General features: G+C 44.1%; 1 protein-coding gene across 17 annotated transcripts in view; it reads left to right on the top strand.

The window, feature by feature from the left end:
* The window catches only part of EPB41L2 (erythrocyte membrane protein band 4.1 like 2), a 375,724-nt gene that overhangs the window by 281,026 nt on the left and 67,313 nt on the right, over nucleotides 1–27,385 (top strand). For all 17 annotated transcript variants that reach the window (XM_082250108.1, XM_082250106.1, XM_082250105.1 and 14 more), the window contains 2 exons: nucleotides 10,425–10,597; nucleotides 23,721–23,887. In XM_082250108.1, the coding sequence (XP_082106234.1) occupies nucleotides 10,425–10,597; nucleotides 23,721–23,887 (340 nt within the window). The remainder of the gene's footprint in view (nucleotides 1–10,424; nucleotides 10,598–23,720; nucleotides 23,888–27,385) is intronic.

The raw sequence follows: 27,385 nt of genomic DNA, 5'->3' as shown, positions 1-27,385 counted from the left end.
CCCCTGCTTTTCAGAGCTGAGAGATTGTGTAAACTTTGCACTTTCAATGCATGTAGAGAAGAGAAAGCTGCAGATAAACAGGTACAACTTATGTAGGATAATTTGTTTCATCTCGGTGTATCAGTTGAGGCCAGTCACTGTACTGGGTATACAGTCAATCTAGAAAGCGCTTCTGCTTCACAGCGCTTCACGTTTTCCACATTTTGTTATGTTACAGCTTTATTCCAAAATGGATTCAGTTCATTATTTCTCTTTTGTTCATTGACAGACACAGCTCCAGAATCTTCTTGACCATTGGATTTTTGCTGCCCCTACAGGAGTAGGACACTAGGCAGGAAAAAACTTTAGTACGCCTATGGGGCAGTCCCAGGGGATATACTCCCACTTCCTTCTATAGGCACTCAGTTTTTTTTCTGCCTAGTCAGGACTTAGTTCCTTGCTGGGATCTCCAGTCCTAGCATTTTTTTCGGTTTTCAATGGATTTTCTCTTTCGTTCATTGACAGACACAGCTCCATATCTTCTTTGACCCTTGGGTAATGCTGCTCTCCAAAGGAGTAGAACTAGGTGAAAACAAATTTAACTGCGCCCCTCGAGGCAGTCCTAGGGGCTATACCTCCCGCTTCCTGCTATAGGACTTCAGTTTTTTCTGCCTAGTTAGGAGTAAGGACCTAGTTCCTTGCTGGAATCTCTGATCCTGGCATTTTTTTCTTTTTAAATTAACTTTTTTTTTTCTTCTTTTATAATTTTCTGTTCCTGTGAGAACTATAATCAACTACCGGACTGGGCGACGCACTTGATATCCTAGATTCTTCCCAGTCTGGCCAGCAAGCGCGACCCAACTTTAGCTCTGCACTAGGTTGGACGTGATGTAGCCCCACTGGACGGGGGCTGGCCGGCGAGTGAAACAACTCGCAAGGACGCATAGCCCTGGTCACGACACTGGTCACGACCTGAGTCACAGCGTACCTCTGGCCGCCGCACCCCCATTCCAAGAATGTGCAGTGAACTGCCTAGAGTGGTGTCTGCTCGGTTCCCTGGTGTGGTAAGTAGTGTCCCCCTCTCTTTATCCTCTGGGAAAATGTTGGGGTGGACGCGGGCCCCTCCCTTGGGTTGGTAAGCCCCCATGTGGTGCCCCCCTTGTAGCCTGTGGAGCGGTGATGCAGCGTTGGGCCTTCCTTCTTCTCTCTGATCGCCACATGGCAAACAGCTTGGCGCTCTGCATCCTTCCCTAAGTTGGTGGTGGTGAGTCCCTGTGGGGTACAGTTCCCGTTTTCTGCTATAGCAGCGCCACTTGTGCACTGGGACTTGTAGTACTACCACTGCAGCTGTTAAGGGGGTTTTTAATAGTACTTTTTTCACAATACTGCGCCTGGCCTCTGGGTTGACCATGGAGGCCCTGGAGCACGTGTCACCACCTGACCCACTCTCGGAAGCTGTGGGACCCTCTGTGTCTCAGTCTGCCTTGGCGGCCATGATGGCGGTTCTGCAGTCATTAGTGTCAAAAGTAGATATGGCCTTTTCAAAGCAGCCTAGCGAGAAGCGCCCTCCGCCTTTACATGCCTCCTCTGCCTCCTCAGATTCTGAGGTGGAGCTGACGCGAGTCAACCCTCTTAGTCTGCATCCATGCACCTTAGTGCTCTAACAGTGAGGGTGAATCCTCTTCCACCGCAGCCACGCATTGAAAGGTGCTTGTGGAGGCACTGATTGTATCAGTGCAAAAAAACTTTAAAATTGGAAGACACAGCTAATGTTGCGTTGGTGCAATTTGGTACCAGCAGACCATCCAAGGTGTTCCCCTTTTTCTGCCTATTTTGATGAGATTGTCGCAAGTCAGTGGGGATCCCCGAAACCCATGGTTTGGATACCTAAGCATTTTACTAGGAGGTATCCTTTTGAAGAGTCCCTTTTGAAGAAATTGACAGTTCCACCAGTGGTGAATTCTCAGGTTTCCAGATTGAATAAAGCCACGCTTCTTCCGGTGGAGGATTTCCTGTCTTTTAAAAACCCGGTGGACAAGAGAGCTGATGCTCTGGTCCGTTACCTTTACACCGTGGCAAGTTCAATGCAGGAGCTGGGGTTTGCCTTCATTTTGGTCTCCCAGACCTTAATGGAATGGGCAAAGCCTCTGCGCCAGGATTTAAAAGGGAGTCAACATCCTCCTGAGTTGGCGGAGCTGGCGGATCAGTTGATACAGGGGTTACAGTATATCTGTGATGCCTCTCTGGATGCGGCCCCTTTAGCCTGCAGAGTGTCTGTGACAGCTGTGACACTTGATGATTTGGCTGAAATACTGATCTGCGGACCAGGCTTCCAAAAAGGTGTTGACTGATCTCCCTTTTGTAGAAGACCGCCTGTTTGGAGCTTCTATGGAAGAGATTAATAAAGGTCTTATGGGAGGTAAGAGTACTCTGCTTCCACAAGTTGCAAAGAGCCTCGCCGTAAATGTGGTCCTTTCTTCTCGGCTCACAAACGACCCTTTCGTCCTGCGGGCTCGCAGAACAAGGAACAAAAGTCCAGCTGTCTCTTTGCGAGGGGTTCCAAGAGGCCCCTGGCTGCTAATTCAAAAGCGGGTTCCACTAGTTCCTCAGACAAGCCCTCCTCTGCCTGAAGGGGCACCCTCCTCTGCTTGAAGGGGTGCCCTCACCTGTATCTGGGGTGGGGGGGGACATCTTCGCTTCGGTCCGGTTACAAAATCAAGCTTCATTCCTTGCCTCTGGAAAGGTTCTTTCCTTCCAACTTGCGCCTGTCCCCGGATCAGCTACAGGGCCTTTACGGGGTGATGCAGGATCTTCTATCACAGGGAATAATTGTCCCGGTTCCAGAGTTGGAACGTTTTTAGCAATTTTATTCAAATCTACTTACTGTTCCCAGGAAGGAAGGCAAGGTCTGTCTAAACTTGGATCTCAAGGCCTTGAACCCTGCAGGTTCAGAAATTTTGAATGGACTCCATTCGCATGGTGGTGGCATCCCTTTATCAAGGGGATTTTCTTGCCTCTCGATATCAAGTTTACCTTCATAGCCCAATATATGTAGGGCATCAGTGTTTTTGTCGTTTTGCCGTGGGAGAGGAACCTTATCAATTTGTGGCGTTACCGTTTGGTCTCGCCTCAGCTCCTTATGTGTTGGCCCTGGTGTTAGCCTTGCTCAGGTAGAGGGGGATCGCGGTACTGGGGTACCTGACAATCTCCTTCTGCGAGCAGAGTCTCTGTCTGTCTTAAAAGACGATCTGGACATCACTGTGCGAACTCTGCAAGAGTTCAGCTGGACGCTTATTTTCAGAAATCAGCTCTGATTCCATCCAACAACCTGGACTGCCTGGGCCTGACTTTGGATTCAGCCTCAGCCAGGGTGTTTCTTCTGGAGGTGAAACTGCTGAAGTTGCAGCATACGATTCGGCTCCTGTTGTCCAACCATCAGTCGCCTCTCAGGACTGGCATACAAGTGCTGGGTTTGATGTTCTCCACCTTCGAGGCGGTTCCATTTGCTCAGTTCCATACCAGGCCTCTGCAAAAGGAAATTCTTGCCAAATTGGACAAGAATCCCCAATCTCTGGAAAATCTGATCCTGTTGAGCCGGGGTGCACGGGGATCCTTAATTTGTTGGCTCCATTTCCCGGCGCTTCGACAAGGGCAGTCCTTTCTCCCCTGTACTTTGACAGTGGTTACCACGGACGCCAGCCTGTCCAGGTGGGGAGGGGTCTTGAGCATGAATTCGGCTCAAGGGGTTTGGACTCGGGAGTAGTCCGGTCTGCCAATCAATATCCTGGAGATTCGGGCGATCAGGCTTTGCTTGTCCCTGTGGACGGATTGTCTGCAGGGGTGTCCCGTAAGAATTCAGTCAGACAATGCCACAGCTGTGGCATATATCAATCATCAAGGGGTCACCAAATGTACCCTAGCGGCCAGAGAAGTAGCCGGCATCCTAAGATGGGCAGAACAATATGTTCCAGCCCTCTCTGCTGTGCTCATTCCAGGAGTGGAAAATTAGCAGGCAGACTACCTCAGTCGGCAGGCCCTGAGTCCAGGCGAATGGTCTCTTCACCCGGAAGTGTTTCAACAACTGTGTCTCCGATGGGGGACTACGGATGTAGAGCTGTTGACCTCTCGTCTCAACCAGAAGGTTCAGAGGTTTGTGGCAAGATCTCGGGATCCTTTGGCCAACGCCGCCGACGCTCTGGTGGCCCCTTGGGGTCAGTATCGTCTGATTTTAAACTTTTCCTCCACTATAGCTTCTGCCGAGGCTTCTGCACAGAATCAAGGAAGAAGGGATTCCGGTCATTCTGGTGGCTCCAGACTGGCCTCGCCGGTCTTGGTACGCAGGCCTTGTAAGGCTGGTAGCCAATGTTCCTTGGAGACTCCCTCTCAGGGAAGATCTTTTGTCTCAAGGGGCAATCTTCCATCCTGCTTTAAGGTCGCTGGCTTTAACGACCTGTCTATCGAAAGCCAGTACTTAAGAATAGAGGGTTGTCGGATTCGGTGATTCCTACACTGTTAAAAGCTAGAAAATCTACTTCTAGGAAGATTTATCATAGAGTTTGGAGGGTGTACATTTCTTGGTGTGAGTCTCGGCGGGGTGTCTCCCCATTCCTTTTTGGTGTCCCGCCTGCGGAAATTTCTACAAGGTGTAGATAAACATTTGGCTCTGGGCACCATCAAGGGCCAGATTTCTGCCAAGGGCCATTGGCTGCAAATTCTTTAGTTCACACTTTCGTGCAGGGAGTTTGCCACTTTGCTCCTCTGGTAAGGTCTCTGGTACCTCCGTATGACCTCAATTTGGTACTGTCGGTGCTTCAAAAACTGCCTTTTGAAAATATTTGTGAACTTCCTCTGCTTACTCTATCACAGAAGGTAGCTAGCCAGCGAGTTAAACGTCTTGCAAGGGCACTCAGACCTGGTCATGACCTGAGTCGCGGCGTACCTCTGGCCCGCAGAACCCCCACACCAAGATGGTGCGATGGTCTGCCTGGATTGGTGCCCACCCGGTTCCATGGTGTAATAAGTAGTGTCCCCCCTCTCCCTTGGTGGTCTTTCGGGGTGGATATGGGCCCCTCCCTGGGTCAGACCCCTGGGTTCCCCTCCATCCCCCCCCCCCAGCCCCTCTAAACAGTCACTGTGGGTCTTTTGGCCTTTGGTCTTATATTGTGGACGAGGCTACTCTGTCTGCGCATCTGCGTCATGGCGAGCGCCCCCTCCCCCCAAGGGGGCTATGTCCTATTATGTCCTCTATGGAGGGCAACCCTCTTGCTTTTTTACAGGGCCTAATAGGTGGTCCTTTTGTGGACCTTTGGCCAGCATCTCCTTGTGGGACCGAGGTCGGCGGCCTCCCCTGCTTGTTATGTTTTCAGGGTGAGCTTAGTATATAGTGACCCAGCTGGGTCTGCGTCCATGCACTTAGAGTGCTCTGATAGTGAGGATAATTTCTCTTTCCTGCATATGCACATGAAAAGGCGCTGGTGGATGCACTGACTGTATTGGTGCGGGAAATTTTTAAACATGGGGGTTGCAGCTGCTGCTGCGTCAGAGGCGCTGTTCCCCTTCATGCCCGCAGATCCTCTAAAGTGGCAAAGATTTTCACGCCTACTGTGACAAAATTCTCACGAGTCAGTGGAGTTGTCCTAAACGCTATATGGCGGCGCCTAAGCATTTTGACAGACGGTATCCCTTGAGGAGTCTCTGTTGAATAATTGGGCAGTTCCACCTGTGGTGGACTCTCAGGTCTACGGGCTGAATAAATCCACCCTAATTCCAGTGGAGGAGTCTCCGGTTTTTAAAAGATCCTTTTGACAGGAGAGCTGAGACTTTGGTCCGCCACATGTTTACTGTGGCTGGCTTGGTCCTTAGGGCGGTGTTCACCATTGCATTGGTGTCCCAGACTTTAACAGAGTGGGCAAAGCTTTTGCGCCAGGATCTGGAAGGGGAACAGCTTCTCCCCTCCTTTGCGGAGCTGGCGGACCAGTTGGTCCAGGTGTTGCAGTTCGTCTGTGATGTCTCTCTGGATGTGGCTCTCTAGGTTGTCCGTGACAGTAGTGGTCCTTCGGGGCAGGATATGGCTGAAATGCTGGTCTGCGGACCAGACTTGCAAGAAGGCCTTATCTGATCTTCCCTTCGTGGGGGATCACCTGTTCGGATCCTCCATGGATGATATAGTTAAGTGGGATTTCAATTAAAAATAAGAAACTAAAAAAAATCACATGTACATAAGTATTCACAGCCTTTGCCCAATACTTAGTTGAAGCACCTTTGGCACCAAATACAGCCTCAAGTCTTTTTGAGTATGATGCTACAAGCTTGGCACACCTATTTTTGGGCAGTTTCTGCCACTCTTCTTTGCAGGACTTCCAAGCTCCATCAGGTCGGATGGGGAGCGTTGTTGCACATCCATTTTCAGATCTCTCCAGAGATTTTCAATCTGATTCAAGTGTGGGCTCTGGCTGGGACACTCAAGGAAATTCACAGAGTTGTCCTGTAGCTACTCCTTTGGTATCTTGGCTGTGTGCTTAGGGTCATTGTCCTGTTAAAAGATGAACCTTTGCCCCAGTCTAAGGTCCAGAGGGCTCTGGAGCAGGTTTTCATCAAAGATGTCTCTGTACATTGCTGCATTCATCTTTCCCTCGATCTTGACTAGTCTCCCAGTTCCTGCCACTGAAAAACATCCCCACAGCATGATGCTGCCACCGCCATGGTTCACTGTAGGGATGTATTGGCCAGATGATCAGCAGTGCCTGGTTTCCTCCAAACATGACGCTTGCCATTCAGGCCTAAAAGTTCAATCTTTCTTTCATGAGACCAAAGAATTTTGTTTCTAATAATCTAAGAGCCCTTCTGGTGCCTTATGGCAAACTCCAGGTGGGCTGCCCTGTGCCTTTTACTGAGGTGTGGCTTCAGTCTGATCACTACCATACAGGCCTGATTGGAGTGCTGCAGAGATGGTTGTTCTTCTGGAAGGTTCTCCTCTCTCCAACAGAAATGCTGGAGCTCTGTCAAAGTGACTATTGGGTTTTTGGTCACGTAGTTTGGCAGGGCGGCCCACTCTACCAAGAGTCCTGATGGTTCCAAACTTTTCCCATTTACGGGTGATGAAGGCCACTGCGCTCATTGAGACCTTCAATGCTGCAGACATTTTTCTGTACTCTTCCCCAGATATGTGCCTCCATACAATCCTGTCTCGGAGGTCTACAGATAATTCCTTGGACTTCATTGTTTGGTTTGTGCTCTGAAAGCTTTGTTACCTGTGTGACCTTATATAGACAGGTGTGTGTGCCTTTCCAAATCATGTCCAATCGACTGAGATGACAACAGGGGGACTCCAATTAAGTTGTAGAAACATCTCAAAGATGATCAGTGGAATCAGTATGCACCTGAGCTCAATTTTGAGTGTCATGGCAAATGCTGTAAATACTTTATGTACATGTGATTTCTTTCTTTTCGTTTTTTTATTATTAATACATCTTCAAAGATTTCAAACAAACTTCTTTTACATTGTCTTTAAGGGGTAATGTTTGTTTAAATGTTGAGAAAAATAATGAATATAATTTGTTTTGGAATAAAGCTATAACACAACAAAATGTGGAAAAAGTGAAGCGCTGTAAATACTTTCCGGATTCGCTGTATGTAAGGGTTTAAAACCACTTTAACAAGAACATACTCTTAATTTAGTCTTAACTAAAACCTATCTATAATTTTAACCCACTAACATCTAACTCATAAAGGCAAGCAACTGTTATCAACTAACTTTAAAACTTCAAACAAATATTGGCAATATAACCTTACTATTTTCTAGGGATGTAACGATATCAAAATCTCACGGTACGATACAATTTTCGATATTGACCTCACGGTACGATATTTATTGCGATATTGTGGAAAAGCTCATGGTATTGTTAAATAGCTCATGATAGTGTTTGTGATGATAATAGCGAAAAAATACCGACATTTATTCTGCTTTTGCCAGTCAACAGGCAATTTATTGTTGTATTTATGGATCCATGACAACATAAAACACTGATCACATAGTGCTTTTAAAGTGCAAGTTGTAGTCAGGAACATCAATATTCTGTATAGTAATATTTGGTTGCATAACTGATTCTTCTGTGCAATGTTCAAGTTAAGAAGCAGCTAGAACAATTGTAAACAAACAATAGGCAATTCCCTTTAAGTGCAAACAAAGATCAAGTTAAGTCAGGTTTAAATGTGCAAGGCAAATAAAGGCAGCCTTTTAAAACTGGTATTTAGGAACATAACTTAAACTTAAATAAAATAGTCAGTCAAAAAGCCTTTAAAAAAAACACTGACCTATCATTTAGCTTATGTTCACGTTTTTCATCAGAAAGATCAAAATATCTACATTGGAAGAAAAAAAAAAAACAGTAAAAAAAATCCTTAAACTCTGGTCTATGTAGTTAACAATGATTTGTTCCGCGGGACTGTGTTTATTCCTCTTGCTTTTTGACGGACACCTGTCCTTTTAATATTGTAACCCAACCACGACGATATCGAGACACGACCACGACGATATCGAGATGACCACGACGATACGATATCGCGATATCTTCGATATCGTTACATCCCTACTATTTTCTTGATGTAATTTACCACACCCAAAACACCTGAGACTTCTAAAGCGGTCTAGCAGCCTGTTCTCTATATTTCCTTTTTTTATTCTAGTCAGGGCTGAAAAATAGTAATTAAGGCAGTATGTAAATGTTGCCTCTTTTTTTAATGTCACCCAGTACTTTCAATGCTTTGACGTTCTACTGTGAAGCCAAAACCTATATCTAGCATTGGCAGTATACCACATCCCAGAAAAATATACTCCAGGGTGGCTGCAGATGTGTTACTAATGTGTATGTACAACCCCAATTCCAAAAAAGTTGGAACAGTGTGTAAAATCTACATAAAAATAGATTGCAATGATTTGCAAATCTCATAAACCCATATTTTATTCACAATAGAAAACAGAAAACATATCAAATGTTTACACTATGATGATGTACCCTTGTTGGGACAGGGCCATGTTTACCAATGTGTAGCATCCCCTTTTCTTTTACTAAAGTCTGGTACACACTTAGCCCCGGTTCACATTTGTGTGATTGCGGAGATTGCATGTAATTCAGAGTGCACTGCTCCTAAATTACATGTGATCTCATGTGCGGTGCGAATTTCAGCCATACACTTTGTATGGCTGAATTCGCACTGCATCCGCAATAAACTCACACGAGGCTTTTACTTATCTGCAGCAGAATTGGATCGCATAGTGGTTCACACTAGTGCGATCCGATTCTGTGCGAACTTGCAGATCGCACTGAGACATGCGATCGCAACTGGGGGTGTCGTTAACTTTTAATTGACACCCCCTGGGTATAGCATATGGCAGTGTGAACTGCCAGAGGTGCAGATGCGATGCGGGATCACGCTGCATATTCACAGCGTTCCCACATCGCACAAATGTGAACCGGCACTAAGTTTTTTTTTTTTTTTTTTCGTATTAACCATCTTACATTAGTACAGTGATCTCCACCTGCTGAGCTGTTGTGTTTTGACATACACGGCTGTGTAGCTTATATTTAGCAGGGTAAGTGGTTTATAATTCTCCTACATGAACTTCCTGGGCAGAATGATATAAAGGTATGGAGAGTTTCTAAAATGTAAAAAAAAAAAAGCGGTTTACAGTTTCGAAATTTGCAAGTCTTACAGATCATTTCGGCTGTTGTTGTTGCTATGGTTTAGACTAAAACTGTCCATACACAGCGCAATTTTCTTGAATTCAGCCATCGGGGAGAAAATCAGTCAATTCTCCTGTGGCGATGCTCCCTCAGCTAACTGAATACAAGGCACCACTGAACAGCAACTGCATTCGATAGAATGCAGTCACTTTTTTGCTGATCATTTTTCAACTCGGTCAGTTTTTTTATTGACTTTTGTCCTTGTAGAGCACCCATGGCTTAAATTTCAGCAGATTCTGTGGGGATCAGCTGAAATATGAGCATTTTATGCCCAGATTTAGGAAATCCTAACCCCCAGACATACTGCTTATTTGAAAATGCTAAAGACCATTCAACAGAAAAAGCTACGTTGACAATAAGTAACACCAGTTTTCTTTTAAGTGCTTATAGTTTGCATGTCTGCTGCAAAGTAATTCTGCTATTCCCATAATTTGTGACATTTACTCACAATTATTTACTTTAATAACTGACAATTAGTGTCAACCCTAATGGCACTCCAGCTGCTCACAACTTCCTGTTTTTAATGTGATTTTTAGGCATAATTAGTTGATGTCCACAAGTAATAGGATGCATTGGAAAAGCAATTCTGTGTTATTTCCTGTACGAACTAGATTTAGTTGTTCTATATACTAGGCAAAAGTAAAAATTGCAAATGAGGGATAATTGTAAACATAGAACTTACCAGCTGTAATTCTTTTGCAGGCTCTCCTCAATTGAGCAGCCACCAAAGGCCAAATTCTTGACTCTGGGATCCAAGTTTCGTTATAGTGGCCGCACACAAGCTCAGACAAGAGATGCAAGTATGAGAATAGACAGACCTGCACCGTATTTTGAGCGTACATCCAGCAAACGTGTCTCAAGGAGTCTTGATGGAGGTAACAGAATTTGAATTTCCAAAGAGTATATAATGTCTAAAAAAAAATGTTGCAACCGAGTGCCCGTTTCCCTACAGATACTGCAGTTCTCTGCCATGAAAGAAGGTTAGTTCTGTATAAAGTAAAGGTACTAATTGGCTGCTTCAGGTATGGGGGTGCTCAACCTTTTGAAGAGTGCTGGCCACTTAAGTTTTTTGAATAGTGTAATTAAGGTTTTAAACAACAATCAAGATAGTAATTTTCCATTAGACCAGTCCCAGTTGGATTTTTACCCACTGTTTAATCACAATCACATTTTTTTTTTTCACTTTAAGACATCCTTCCTGGTGCCTAGGCAATCCAAGCAGAAGTATTCCTCCCCCCTCCCTCCCCACAGTCTTCTTGGATGCTCCACAGGTCCCACAAGACTATAGAACCATTCACAAAGTGCAGTGGGCAGCCGGCTATGAAGCGGAAAGTTGCACAGCCGGTTGCCCACAGGATGTCGGCGTCAGGAAGCCTAGTGAAGAACTAGCTTGGGTAGTGACGTCGCTGGATGTTTTTCTACTACTCTTTGCCGTTGAAAGTCTCACATATGGGGGGGGGGGGGGGGGGGTTCTAGATTTTCCTGGGATGTTGGCAACCACCAGCTACATTTTCTATGTTAGGCTTTAAAGGATAAGTACAGCCAAAGCTCGTTCGGCTGTACTTCTCCTATGAATTACAGGAGTGCAGTTCGTTTTTCACTTCTATGACCGTTTTCAGCAGAGAGCGGGCTAAAGTACGCTCTCTGCTGACATCACAGAAGTCAGTCCAGGCTCCGCGACATCACGACCACGGAGTCGTGTTCCGCCAGATCCCTTGACCGACACCTGGCTCAGCTTGAGCCGCTTGCTCTGCCTCTTCCCCAGTGAGCGAGGAGGGGGCAGAGCAGAGAGCCGAGCGATCGGGGAAGTTCAATTGCTCGGTTCTCAGTGTAGAGGTGTCGGGGGACAGATGCAGCATCGGACCGTTGCTGCATCCACCCAGGTAAGTATAAATCAACAAAAACCCAGAAACCTATACATTTCTTTTAACGAAATCACTATTCAGCCCACTCTTGTGGTCAGGTGTGACCAGCCAAAAAAAGCTCCAAACCAATGTTGCAATCGTAAGCTATATTGGGTCTTTGCAGCCATTCCTTGATTTTCCAAAATAAGGACTGTGGACAATCTAAACAAAAAACAGATCAGGGAAGTGCATGCCCTATTCGTGCAATAAACTTCCTTATTAAGCAAAGATAACATTCTACATAATGCACTCGCATGCTTCTGGAATGACACCAAGCTCATCGCACAACTGTGAGCATCCGCCTTCAAGACCCCTCTCTGGATGCCACTAGATGTAATCCACTCGGCTAAAGGCTCCTCTCACCATGTCTATGTGTTAAGAAAGAAAGAGAAGAGCGGGGTGCAAGCTCCAGTACCTGCTTGTGTATGACAGCTGCTGGGAAGATGGAGGACAGGCAATCATTCAATAGAGCTGCGTGCATCTGAAGGAGTCTGTATGGGTTGGCATAGATTTGAGGTCGCAGGCCACATCAGATGGCTCCATGAGCCACGGGTTGAGAATGCCTGGTGCAACATGTTTAATGTTTTTCATTGATTAATAACACTTTAGGAACTAGTGCAACTTTTTTGAATCCTTAAAAGCACCCATCAGTTCCACTATGGGAATGTTAAACACTGATCCTAATGGGAGTGCTGTCACTTTAAACAAGCAGCTTGAGCAGATTTTTTTAACACTAGAAACCATTTTGGCTGTACAGAAGCTTACTGAAGCCTGCAAGCAGCTTTTTTAAAGTAATAGCACTCCCTTGAGTTCTAAGATCCTGTTTTAAACTTTTCAGACTGGAGGTGAAGTGCTGGTTCACATTAGTGCACTTTGTGATGCAACTTGAATTGCATGACAGGGGAAATCGCATTATATTCAATGTATATGTTTTCATCAATGCTGTATTAAAAAGCTTTACAAAAAAATTGCTGAAAGCTTGTTATGCACACTGTTCTTATACAAGTTGAATCCTGTGTACATAAAGCCTAGAAGTCGAGTTTGGACCCCTCCTTCCAACCATCCTATTGGGTTTTATTTTTCCTTTGCATCCTGCTTAAAGCGGAGTTCCACCCTGGGAAAGTTTTTTTTTTTTTTTTTTTAATAAAAATACCCCCGGGAAAGTCAGGGCTAGTGCATTCCACAATGGCTAGCCTCTGATCTGTCCCGAGTTGCACTTTCCTTTTAGAAGAAATACTTACCTTGAAAATGTCTTCTCCAGCGCTGCCATCTCAGGTGTGGGCAGCTTGAAGCCAGCACGATCCTCTTCTGTGTCCTCTTCCGTCTTCTTCAGTCTCACAATGCACTGCACCGGCCCCGCCGTCACTTCCGATGCCGCAGCATCATCCCTGCACAGCTTCTGGGCATGCCCAGAAGCTGTTTAGCAAGGTATGATGGCGCCTGCACCGGAAACTGACGTCGGGGCCGGCGCAGGCGCATTGATTCCTGGGAGCGATGACGTTCAGCTCCCAGGAATCATTGCAAGCCAGGAAGTGACGAATCGCCGTGGCCGCCGAGGGGAGGAAGAGGAAGTAAGGTAAGTATATTTTCTTCTAAACAAGGTAAGTAAAAAAAAAAAAAAAAAAAATTACGATTATCCATTTGTTTTTCAAGTGATCGGAGCAAGAAGATGGAGGGAAGTATAATTTTAGGGTGGAACTCCGCTTTAAGCTGTCCATATTTTTGAATTTTGACATAGAACGACAGGATCTTCTCAAAAGAAGATCTGAACCCTGAATTATAACATTTTTAGCAAAGACTATGTATGACATCATTGTGAGTTGAACAATACTGCACATGGCTTATACAACTCTGGCCCCTAAATAATAAAAACTGGATAAAAATAGACAAGAGCAGAAACTCATAACTGTCATTTACGAAAAAAGGGAAAAATTCCCCCTATGTGTATGGGACTTTCAAAGCGCCAGCTCAAACATCAATATACATATAAAATCAAATATATTTATGTATAAAAAATATATTTGTACATATACATAGCAGAATTTTTTTTTTTTATAAAAACATTTCTCACAGCCAGTTACATATTTGATCACAAAGAAATAAATGATTCTCCAAAAACACCCATAACTATCATTTGCACATAAACTATTCAGAGGTCATAATCTTTACATCTTCATGTTGTGTATCTTTACAGCACCAGGGTAATGCATACATTACATATGTAAGAGTTTTTATTTCAAATAGAATTAACAATGGCTGGCTGCTTAGTATCAAAAAAGAATAATTTCCTTTTAAGAACCCCCCCCCCCCCAAAAAAAAAAAAAAAAGGCCGCACACATGTGCAATACGTTTATATGTATTGACTGTAGAAATAATATACTCTGAGACTTGTATAAATACTAGAGGTCTAAAAAAATAAAAACGATTTGAATAACCAGGATATAATTTAACTGATTTGTCTAATTCAGGTACTTTCTTGAACCAGCTGAATACATCTCTTCATATATGATACCCATCGAATATGAACCCCTTTCTTATGATAATGTAGACTAGATTGCTTGAAATAAATATATGCCCTAAAAATCATAAATAATTTATGATGCATTGAAAAAACAAAAAAAAAAGTTTGGTATTTGGGGCAGAAAACAAAAACTGTATAACATACAGTAGATGGCAAAAAATGTTGTGCTGTGGTGCCACCTACAGGCAAAATTGTATCGTTATTCCACTGTGGGAAATGCTGCTTACTGGAAAATATGTGCATATCATGCATTCTAAAACAAACTATTATTTTTACAAACTTTGAACATATACAGGTATTTGCATTATTTGGCTTCTTTATTGGAATTTACTTTGCGTTTTTAGTATATCATGTATACACAGAAATAGTAAAGTCTGTTCCATAACTTCTGAGTCATTGTTTATAAAAACATTATGACTGACAATTTTTCTATAGAAGTGGAGGAAAGTGTTTGTTTAGAATAAAAGAAAATATATGAATCTTAAAAACATTTTCGGAGTGAACGAACATAAAATAAATCATTCCTGAATTTAAAAATTGCTGCCACTTCACTAAAAAACACGCTCACTTGGTACCGAGGAAGGAGGAGCAGAAAGGTATCTACTAGTATGAACAGCAAGTCTTTTGCAGCGTGCCTCATTGTCTTTCCACCACTGAAGAGGATCACGTTTTCTGTCAATTACTGGTTCCTTCAAATAAAGATGAAGTTCATCATCCAGGCTCATTATTGCAGATTCAGAAGAATCCTCCGCATGAGGCCCCAATAAAACACTGAACATTGCATCTATTTGACCACAATGAATTTTCTCTTCTGTCCGTTGTCTTTTTGGACATATTTCTCCTGCATCTTGCTCTTCCACATCAGAAACCTTCTCTTCTTGACTTTTCATTTTCGTCAGGAACCTCCTGCACCTTCTGTTGAATATCTTCTGTCAGCCATTGTTTTGCCTTGGCCAATACATCATCAGAAGAGAAAGGATGGTTCATGTATCAGGGATCCAAAAGACATGCAAGCACAGCATTTTTTTTCTCCTCATGCTTCTCAAACTGTTTGGCGAGGCTGTCCCCCATGGCCTGCCTATATTTTTTAACGCCATGTGTGTTGGGTCCTTCATTCTGTTGAAGAAGCAACTTCAGCACTCTCACACATGGGATGACAGATGAGTCGTAATGACCCACGTCTAGTGTCACTTCCTCTATGGGTAGGAGGATCTCAATGATATTGGCTACTATGTCCCACTGATCAGCAGTAGGACAAGAATGTCCTCCCAAGTCCATATTTATCTGAATATATATAGTGAGAGCTCGCTTCTGCTGCAGCACTTTTTGCAGCATGTGTAGCGTTGAGTTCCATCTTGTTGGAACAGCCTGAATCACCTCAGTCGCTTCTTGGCAAGGATAGAATGGTGGAAATGGCCTGCGCTCTTCTTTAGCATGCTAATTATATCAAGCAAAGCTTTCTGATTTGACAGACCATCATTTACCACAAGTTGGAGGTTGTGTGCCATGCAACTGAGGTCTGACACTTCAGCAAGTCTCATTCCTTTCACCATGTTCGCTCCGCTGTCTCGAAGCAAAAGCATCACTCGGTCTTTGGTGATTCCCCATTCTTCTAGCATGCCTAGAAACATTTCTCTAATGTACTCCCCACTGTGGGATCCTTGCATCACTTTTGTATTCAACACCAAATGCTTTCTTTTCCATCCGCTGTCAATGAAGTGGCATGCAAGACTCATTAGTGATTCTGTTTGTCCTGACCAGCAGTCAGTCGTGAATGAGAGTTAGTTGCCAGCATTCTCTGGTTGCAGCATAGTCTTTACTTTCTCATTGACCTATTGGTGATTCTTTTCCAGCATTTCCGTTCGATAAAATTTGTCACTCTTCATTGTGTACCTTGGCTCAAGTATGGACATCAACCACTTCAATCCAGAGTCAGACACTATTGTAAATGGCTGGTTATCAGTAACCATCATCTCTGTGATTACTCTGTCCACCAGTTGGGATCTCCCATCCGATTTTAGCCACCTGTTTTTTTTCTGAAACATATCTGTTATTGTTGCCTGGGATAGTAATGTTTCACCTTGTGATCCATTTTATTTTTTTCTTTGCTGCATTAAAAAATTCAACATGATGAACTCTTAGATAGGCCCAAAGATTTGACGTATTTTTGGTTTTTGCAGTTATTGATCCCATGTTTACATTGTTTTTGCACGTGTTGCACACTGCTGCTTTTCCTGGAGATGGAGATGAGAAATAGTCCCAGAGTGTTAAAGTGCACTGTGACTGGTCACTGTACTGTATGATTGAGAAGAATTACTCACTGTCCTGACTGTGCAGAGGTTCCTCCAGTATGTGGCTGTGGCGGCTAAAAAACACACTGTGCGCACTGTGAGACTCCAAAACAAGGCTGAGGGAAGTGGCCTAAGAAGGCAGCTGAAGCTGTCCCAGACTCCCAGTGCGCGTAGGTGCGTTGGCGCAACATACGCAATTACGTCACGGCATTATCAGTAACTGCCGGGGCCGATTCATATATTTTGGGGAAGTGCATATCAGCCCTCAATATATCGGTGTTGCCGATAATAGGTCGATTGCTAATATATATAATAAATATATATATATATCATCACTTTACTTTACCTGAATTATATTGCTTGTTGTGTGGATCACACCCTTATATTATTTACCCAACAGCCAGTGATAGGTGTTGACGCTGCATAAAGGAATTGGTCTCTCCAACATGTATACTGTAGTTAAACTGGCAATGCCTGCTTCTCGAACCTTACTGGTACTCTGTTAATTTCCTTTTTGATTACATATTTGATATCTCTATTCCCTTTTCTCCCAAGTCCTTCTCTAAACATGCCAAAAGACTGCTATCGCACATACTCACTACAGCTACATGCCTGATGGCCCTTGAATTAAAAAAAAAAAAAAAAAAAAAAAAAAAAAGCATTGAGCCACTATCCCTCATAGAATTCTGCACCAGAATTGGAGACCTTAAACTAATGAGGAGCTTTGCAGCACACCACCATGACACCATTGAACAGTTCAGTAAAGTTTGGAAGCTGTGGCACCTCATGAAATACCCAACATAATGTGAGCCCCTACACATAATCTGTCGCTAACCAGAGATTTGTGCTGTGTTCCTGGTACACTGACCCAGTTAGAATGGTACCCTTTTAATTGTCTTTTCTGCTTCTGTCCCCCCTTATCCTATTCTTATCTGATTCTTTCTATACCTTTTCTCTACCACCAAGGGATGCCCTCACATTATATTTAAAGTATTGATATCCAACTAATATTTGAAGATTGCCAACCATGAACCTGTGGTTATCCGCCACCTAAATAATCCCGAGCAAGGTGTTGTAGCTGTAGATTGTTATCTAGAAGTGACTACATTTCTGAATAAGTACTATTATTTCCAAAATTGTTCATGCCAGAAATAGAACACACCTTGTAGTTATTGCTTCTGCCTTATCTCTTCTCATTATAGACTATTTCTCTCTTCTTTGGGAATGCAGCTCCTACATATACAGGACTCTAAGCCCACAGTTAATTCAGAGGAAGGCGAAAAAGCCTTTTACACTTGTCTCCACTGGTGGCACATATCGAATGCTTACAAACACTTTAAAAAATTCTCCTCGCATTTTCCAAGTCTTTGCATGTGGTTAATGTATGACCACACTAAGGTTGGGAAATTTTGAAGATTGCTAACAAGCTGTAAAACCTCTGCAACACTTCAGCTTCTATTTGTACTGTTCTAGGGAAATAGCGTTATCCTCATGGTTTTAGGAGAGGTGAGGTTTCGTGGTGAAGAAAATGCCATTGTTTGCCACCAGTGAGGAATAGGCCTTACAAAGATTTGTCCATTTTGCTTCAACAAGAAAATTCCCTCCTGATCCTTTAAGGCAATTAGAAGTTCTCCCCATCAACAATTAATGGTGGTACTACTTATAAATGATGAGGATATTTGGGCCAGTCACTCCTGCTCTGCTCTGCTCCTGCTTTACCAGTTCTGCAGAAAACACATGCACTTCCACTGTGAACCAGGTTTGAAACTTTGAACTGGGTGTAAGGTAATGAGAAATAAATATGAATACACAGCAAATATCTTTGAGCATTTTTTATTTAATTTGTGTAAAATAAATAATCTAAAAAATGTTTACCATTTCCTGGATTTCTTTTCTTATGATGGTCCATGTGAGGCTCATAGCTGTGAGTCTTACAATTTTAGGAGGAGGCCTCTGTGGAGGACCAAATGATTCTTATGACACTGTTTCTGGTTGATCCTTATTTTTTTTTTCGGGAATCATTCTGAACAGAATAATCGCCCATCATATAGTCCGGTTTAAGCCCCGTACACGCGGGCTGGATGTCGGGAGACATTGGCTGGTGAAAGAAAAAAAAAAAAAACAGGCTTCTGTCAGACAAGTATGCTACAAAACCAGCAGCCGACCGACTCCCGATCAGCATTCTCAACCTGGATGGGAGTGTTCTGGAAAGGGGGGGTACCATCCCGTCACAACAAAACAGCTCAGCGGGGGAGATCGCTATACATAGTTACATATAGTTAGGTAGTAGGTGAGGTTGAATAAAGACAATAGTGCATCCAGTTCAACCTGTGTAGGTGTGTGTGGCTGTAATCATCTCACATAGCCCTTAATGTCCTGATCCTTGAGATGTAAGTCTAAGAGTCTTTTGAAAGCCACCATACTACCCGCAGAAACCACCTCTTGTGGTAGAGAATTCCACAATACCCGCTTGACATTGCATGCTGTTGCCTAATCTATCATCAACCAAGACTCCCAGATCTTTCTCCATTTTTGATTCCCCCCAAGGGTTCCCCTCCTAACGTGTATTGTGTTTTTATGTTTTTAGTCCTGAAGTGCAAAACCTTACACTTCTCCACGTTAAACCTCCTTTGCCATGTCGTTGCCCACTCCGTTATTTTGTCCAGGTCATTCTGTAGGATATCTGCTTCATGCTGTGTAGTTATTGCCCTGGCCAATTTTGTGTCATCTGCAAAAACTGATAACGAACTACTGATCCCGTCCTCAATGCTGTTTATGAATAAATTGAACAGGGTTGGTCCCAGGACTGAGCCCTGGGGCACCCCGCTTACTACCTCAGACCAGTCTGAGTAAGCGCTGTTTATTACCACCCTTTGAACACACTCTTTTAGCCAGTTCCGTATCCAAGAGCAAACCCTGCTGTCGATACCTGCAGACCTTATTTTATAAATTAAGTGCTTGTGGGGAACTGTATCAAACGCCTTAGCGAAATCCAAGTACACCACATCCACTGGTCTCCCCTTATCTAGCTCGAAGCTCACCTCCTCGTAGAATGTTAAGAGATTGGTTTGAAAAGAACGCCCATTTGTAAACCCGTGCTGATTACTGCTGATGATGTTGTTGTCTTTAGCATACTCTACGATATAGTCCCTTATAATCCCCTCCAGAAGTTTACATATTTTTGATGTCAAACTGACAGGCCTATTATTTCCCGGGACATGCCTCTGCCCCTTTTTGAATATCGGAATCACGTTAGCTTTCCTCCAATCCCCTGGTACATCTCCTGTCCTAATACTGTCAGCAAAGATCAGGAACAGTGGTCTAGATATAACCTTACTGAGTTCCTTGAGTACTCTCGGATGTACGCCATCCGGGCCTGGTGATTTGTTTGTGTTAAGTTTATCCAGCCTTTCCCTGATTTCACCCTCTGTTAGCCATAGTGGCAAGTCCTGTGTATTACTACTAACCATACAGTCATGGTCAGTGTACCCCTCCTTTTCCTGTGTAAAGACTGACGAGAAAAAAGCATTCAGCACGGTTGCTTTTTCAGTGTCCTCTGTAACCATCCTCCCATCATCGTTAATTATGTGTGCAATATGCTCTGCTCTAGTTTTTTTGCTGTTGATATATTTAAAGAATTTCTTTGGGTTTTTTTTTACTATCCTCCGCTATTTGTCTCTCAAATTGATTTTAGCCATCTTGATTTCTTGTTTACTTTTCTTATTTGCCTCCTTGTATTGCTCGAAAGCCGATACTGTGCCCTTTTTTAACGCTACGGTTTAGCCAGCCAGGTTTGGCTTTGTCTCTTCTAAATTTATTTCCCAAAGGAATGCACTGCAAGATGCATTTGCTTAATATGTTCCTAAAGCATTCCCATTTTTCCTCCGTCGTCAGTGATCACAGGGTTTGGTCCCAGTTTACCCTTTCCATCAATGAGTACAATTTTGGAAAGTTTGCCCTTCTGAAGTTTAGGGTTCTTATGTTCCCTACTTGCCGTGTTATATTGTTATTTACACTAAATGTGATCATCCTGTGATCGCTAGAGCACAGGTTGTCCTGGACTCCTACCTCCGAGATTATGTCTGGGTCATTAGTGATCAATAGATCCAGGACTGCGTTTTCTCTAGTCGGAGAGTCCACCAACTGTGACATGTAGTTGTCCTGTAACATTTCCATGAATAGAGGGGCCTTCTGTGAGTGTGCAGTCCCCTCATCCCAGTCAATGTCGGGATAATTGAAGTCCCCCAATATGATGACTGATCCCAATCTTGCCACTTTACCCAAAAGTGCTAAAAATTCCAGCTCTACCTCCTCCCCTTGGTTAGGTGGCCTATAGCAAACCCCCACAACTACTTTTTCCTTTTCTCCTTCCCTATGGATTTCAACCCACACAGATTCTAAATCCATGCTCATCCCATCCGTAATGTCACTCCTTTCTATCACTTTTATATTGTTCTTGACATAGAGACATACCCCTCCCCCTCTTTTTCCTACCCTGTCCTTCTGGTACACCGAATACCCTTGGATATTGGCCAGCCAGTCATGTGAGGGGTCCAACCAAGTCTCTGTTATTCCCACAAGGTCTATGTCATCCTCATGTACTAACATTTCCAATTCATCCATTTTAGTAGCTAGGCTCCTGGCATTAGCATATACCCCTCTTAATTTTATGGAAGTTAAGCGTGATCGGCGGTTATGTTTATTCCTGTTTGGTCCGAGGTTTTCCCGCACAGACCTGCCAATTGACGTTGTGGACCTACTGTCGCTGCTTACCCTACCACTGCCTTCAGTCCTTTGCTCCCTCCTGACTGATTCTACTTCTGGGCCCACCCCCCCGTCTCCTAGTTTAAAAGCCCCTCCAACTTGGTGGCCATCTTTCTCCCCAAAAGAGCTGTACCGTCCCCATTAAGGTGCAGCCCATCCTTGCTAAAGAGCTGGTAGCCGACTGAGAAGTCAGCCCAGTTCTCCAGGAACCCAAACCCTTCCTTCCTACACCAATTCCTCAGCCACTTGTTCAGTTCCCTATTCTCCTTCTGCCTCTCCTGTGTGGCTCGAGGTACAGGCAGTATTTCAGAGAAAACCACCTTGGAGGTCCTTTTCCTCAATCTATTACCTAAGTCCCTGAAATCGTTCTTTAGGATCCTCCACCTACCTTTTACTTTGTCATTAGTGCCCACATGCACCATGACCGCTCGGTCATCCCCAGCCCCGCACAATAATCTGTCTGTCAGATCTGCGATGTGCCGAACAAACTGTTCGGTTACCGAGATCTTTCTTACAGATTGCCCTCTCTGTCCTCTTGATAATTGAGTCGCCCACTACCACAACCTGTCTAACCTTTCCTGAGTTATGGCCCCCCTTCTTCCTTGAGCCGCCCCTCCTCTGGCAGCTGGGGGAGGGTGCATGCTCCAGCTCTGCCACCCCTGAGTTGATATCCCACTCAACCTGCAACTCGGCAAATATGTTAGGTTGTACCAACTCAGGACTGGCCTCCCTGACACTCTTCCCACTAGGCTTCCTAATGGTCACCCAACTGCGTGCCTCTGATGCTTGCGTCTCCTCTTCTCCTCCCTCCTCTATGCTGGCCCCTGCCAGCGCCTGATGGGTAATGTCCAATCTCCTTTCCAGGTTGTAGATGCCACGTAGTCTTGCCACTGTGTTCTCTAGATCCACGATGTGGGCTTCCAGAGCAACAAGTCGCTCACATCTTTCACAGCAGTATTCGCCCTCGATTGGTTCATCAAGGAACGCATACATGGCGCAAGAAGTGCACTGAGTGGCATCCGCAATCCTGTCGGACATTATTACCCACTACTCTATGGGGATAATATTAACGACCTGCTCTTCCTTACCTACACTACCTCTAACTCCCCTGGTACTAAACCTGTGGTACTCACCAGTCGCTAGTACCCTCACCAGTCACTAAGATACTCTTCAGTCGCAAGGATACTCACCAGCCTCAGATACTCACCAGCCGCAGAGATACTCACCAGCCGCAGAGATACTCACCAGCCGCAGAGATACTCACCAGCCGCAGAGATACTCACCAGCCGCAGAGATACTCACCAGCCGCAGAGATACTCACCAGCCGCAGAGATACTCACCAGCCGCAGAGATACTCACCAGCCGCAGAGATACTCACCAGCCGCAGAGATACTCACCAGCCGCAAGATACTCACCAGCCGCAAGAATACTCACCAGCCGCAAGAATACTCACCAGCCGCAAGGAAACTCGCCAGTCGCACGGATACTCACCAGTCGCAGGATACTCGCCGTCACACTCGGGTAGTAATAGGTAGTCACAGATGCTCAGGTACTGCACTACACCCTCAGTCAGTGTTAAATCCCAGTCACCAGTTTTACTTACCTAATGTGTGTCCCTTTAAGCCTGTCACTTGCAGTTCCTGACGGCGATTCCTCCCTCACTCAGTCAGTCTTAGTCTCTGTACCCGCCTCCCTCTGTCACTTCCCGGTCAGCCTTAGTCTTCTCCCTCTCTGTGGGGGGAGGGGGTTACCGCACCGCCTGCTGCAAAAGAGGGGGGGGGGGCTTGCTACTCCACTCGCCGCCTGCAACAGGGAGGGTGTTACCGACCCGCTCGCTGCTACTTTGGGGGGGGTCTAGCACTGCCTGCTGCCACGGAAAGGATCTTTTTCCGCCGCCGCCGCTCTACTGGGGGGGTTACTCACACGCGGTCGGTTGGTCACACACTCGCTCCTCTCGCACTGATCCCGCTCCTCTCACACCGCTCCTCTCACACTGATCCCGCGCTCTGCTCTGATCCCGCGCTCTGCTCTGCTCCACAGCACCACCTACAGCACAAGTCCAACTTGGGATAGTTAGTACAGCGGCTCTGACTGGAGCCGACAGTTTTTTTCTGTTCAACCAGCTGGGTTAAATAAATACAAAAAAAAAATACTTTGTGTGTACCAGGGTTTAGGGTAGGCATAGACGGCTCAAATTTCTGCCGTTCAGCCTGCGCATCTACTCTGACAATGTTGATGGTGAAACTTCTATTGTATTCTAGGTGCCACGGTATCTGTGGCTGCTGATCAGTGATTACATGACAGGATGCAGTCACTGTTTGACCAAAAACTTTTCACCCGGCTGTACCTTGCAGGGACACCCACAGTTTGAATCAGCTGAAATTCAAGCTGTCTTGGGGGGTCTTAAATATTGGTGATTGTATATAAGAAAATAGTAAGAACGCACAGATTACAAGCTGCTTTTGATTACTTTTCCAGTCTCACAACCTGCTTTTTTTTTTCCTCTCCCCATTTTAAGCTCCAATAGGAAGTATCACAGACCAGAGTCTGCTGAAAGAAGTCCCTGATGCTAAATTAGTCAGTGCTATTGATGGTGTTGTCTCAGGACCAGAGGGTGTGACGCTTGAACCTCATGATGGAAAAGCACATATTGGCACTGGATTTGCACTCACCAATGATACCAAGGTAAGGTTGCTAAAGACTTGTTTATGTAAGCGTACATTTAAAGGGAAAAAATATACTGAAACGTGATCATTATATGATGAATAGACACTGAGTTGAGTCTTCCTCTAACTTCTATTCCTGAATAATTCTAGTTGCGGGCAGTTCGTCTAGGAGTTTGGAGCTGGTGATTCTTACCTACCACTGCAGCCATTACAAAAGCAAGCAGATAGTCCTGCTTCCCCATCTGCATTCTGTGTAATGTTAAATAAATTCTGAGATTTTACCATTCACCTCTAGATATTGGATGTTGGTAGGTGCTAAAGTCTACTAGTATTTGCCCAAAACTAAAATATTGTTTTTAGAAAAGGTTAACCTTAAAAAACAAAAAATTATTTCATTTTGGAATGTTATATGGAATTTCTTAAAATGGAAAAAAAAAAAAAAAAGTTTAACGAGAAACAATAGGCTTTGTCCCTTGTATATAAAAAATGAAATGACTGCTGCAGAGCATTCTAGCTGTTAACCACTTAAGATTTTACGCCCTTCCTGACCAGGCCCTATTTTGCGATTCAGCACTGCATGAATTTAACGGACAATTGCGCGGTCGTGCGACACTGTACCCAAATGAAATTGACGTCCTTTTTTTCCCATAAACAGAACTTTATTTTGGTGGTATTTGATCACCTGTGCGATTTTTACTTTTTGCGCTATAAACAAAAAAAGAGTGACAATTTTGAAATAATAACAATATTTTTCACATTTTTTTTTTTTTATATGAAATTCCCAAAAGAAAAAAATGTAAAAATCAAAATTTTTTAACATTTTAGGCCAATGTTTTCAGCTACATATGTTTGGTAAAAAAAATCTCAATAAGCGTATTTTAATTGGTTTGCGCAAAAGTTATTGCGTTTACTAAGGGAAAGATTTCTGTCATTTTTGGTGTTTTTTTTTTTTTTTTTTTTTTTTAAACGAGTAATGGCGGCGATCTGCGATTTTTTTTTTTTTTTTGCGGGACTGCGACATTGCGGCAGACAAATCGGACCCTTGACTGACATTTTTTACACTTTTGGGGTTACCAGTAACATTACTACAGTAATCAGTGCTATACATATGCACTGTTACTGTAAAAATGACACTGGCCGGGAAGGAGTTAACTTTATTGGTGATGCAGGGGTTAAGTGTGTCCCTAGGGGCGTGCTTCTAACTGTAAAGGGGTGTGGCTAGAGATGTAAGCACAGAGACATACGATCCTACATAGCAGGATTGTATGATCTCTGTTCTTGCATCAGGAAGAATGACAGGCGGCTTTGTTTACATCAGCCGCCTGCCTTTCTCCCTCTCCATGGGGAGATCGCGAGTGGACGCCGGGTCCGCCGGTCACACGCGCGGACTTGTTAGGGAATGAGCGTGACGGGCGCACGCCTCTTGCAGCGCGCACGCCCCCTAGAGGCTCACAGGCTAGCGACGTAGTCCTACGTCACTTTGCCTGTACAGGGGTGACCGCCGCAGTAAATAGTCGTGCGGCGGTCGGCAAGTGGTTAAATTGCGTATGGTATGCATGTTATCAGAGCAGAACCTTTGAAAGGGAACTGCAGGAAAAATCATAGTCTCAACCATATACCCCATGCATAAAATCTGCCTTATTGTAATAGCTTCATTCATTTTGTGCATCCCCGCCAAAAAACTGAAAATCATGAATGAAGTGGTTGTGAACCCTTACATATACCCAGTGAAGTGACTTGCCTCAAGTAATGCACAGAGAATAAACAAATCCTCCTGCATAAGTTTATCTGCAGCGATCTCTTATCCACAGCCATTCAAAGTCCAACATTTTTAAAGCTTGTCTGAGCTGTCAGTAAAAAGGGGGCGGAGAACTGAAATTGCACACACTAAAGCTCAGTGAGGAGAAGTCTGACAGCTGATTGGAGGGACGGGGCCCCAACCCCCCTTCTTACAGGAACAAGGCTGAGGCTGTTAATCAGCTATAGATCCCTCCCCTGTCACCTTTTTTTCTCTTGTCAGCAAAACTAGTCAGAAGTGACACCTGCAGATAGCAGAGGAATTAGGGAGCAGAAAGAAATGACATTTAGTGCTATAGATTGAGACAAGTACACACTATGTAAGAATATGCGTTGTTCATATTACATGTCTGAGGTTTAAAACTTGTGATTCATGTTGAGCAACAAAACAGCAGACAGAAATGACACCTTGTTAAATGAACCTCTTTACGACCACATAACGCATATAGGAGGTGTCCAATAAGTGGGCCTTAATCCTGGGCGCCGCATATGTGTTACAGTATTTGTTCTGGAATCAAGCTCTCTCACACACTCCCAGCACAGAGACCGGGCTGTCAAGGACAGACCCGCCTCTCCTACTAACAATCGGGACATGGAGGAGCCAGATCCCCATCACATGATTACTTGTGATAGCCTGTGATTGGCTATCACTGTGAACATTTGTATTCTAGTCTGCCCTAATGTTCCTCCTCCTCTGTAAAAAGGAGTACCAACAGACTACTGCTCTAGAGGAAGAAAAGATGCAATGTAACTATTCCTTCATGCTAGAGAAGTTTACAAAAATGTTTGGAAAAATAATTTGAATAAAGAGTAACTAGTTCAGGATATGAACTAGTTTAGTGAGTGTTAGTGGCAGTGTACAGTAGGTGTCAGTGGCAGTGCCAGATAGTATAAGGGCCAATTCACACTATATGCGGTGACAGACAGCCCGATCTGCGATTTGGCTACAGGCCAGTGTAAATTGTCCAGTGGCAGTGTAAGTGGCAGTACGTTTTTGGTAAGAAAAAAAGGTCTTATATTTAATGTCAGTGTGTACAGGTAGGATAAAAATCAATGTGTACTTTTGTTTCTTGGCCCTACTGCAAAAAAACAAATAAAGCACGCATACTGTTTTTTTAGTTTTAGTTTTTTAGGACAGTTTTACTTTAACAATAAATGAAAAAAAAAAATCAGGAGATATCAGGAGGGATGTGTTGGAGCTGGAGAGAGTCCAGAGAAGGGCAACTAAACTAATTAGGGGATTGGAGGACCTTGACTATGAAGAGCGTCTACAATCGCGCGATTTATTCTCCCTGGAGAAGAGACGTCTGAGGGGGGACATGATAGCAATTTATAAATATCTTAATGGGGATCCCAGCTTAGAAAAAAAGCTGTTCATTCGAAGGGATTGCATGAGGACTCGAGGGCATACAATGCGATTAGAGGAGAAGCGTTTTAACCTCAGGCAACGTGGGGGGTTTTTTACTGTTAAGGCTACAAGATTGTGGAATTCTCTACCACAAGAGGTGGTTTCTGCGGGTAGTATGGTGGCTTTCAAAAGACTCTTAGACTTACATCTCAAGGATCAGAACATTCAGGGGTATGTGAGATGATTACAGCCACACACACCTACACAGGTTGAACTGGATGGACTATTGTCTTTATTCAACCTCACCTACTATGTAACTATGTAACTATGTAACTATTACCATTTACCACCAAATGAAAGCCCAATTTGTTC

Source organism: Pelophylax lessonae (genome assembly GCF_965119305.1).
Source record: "Pelophylax lessonae genome assembly, chromosome: 3".
In the NCBI taxonomy this organism is placed as follows: Eukaryota; Metazoa; Chordata; class Amphibia; order Anura; family Ranidae; genus Pelophylax; species Pelophylax lessonae.
Note: the sequence above shows the minus strand (reverse complement) of the source record. Positions and strands in the feature narration are given on the sequence as shown.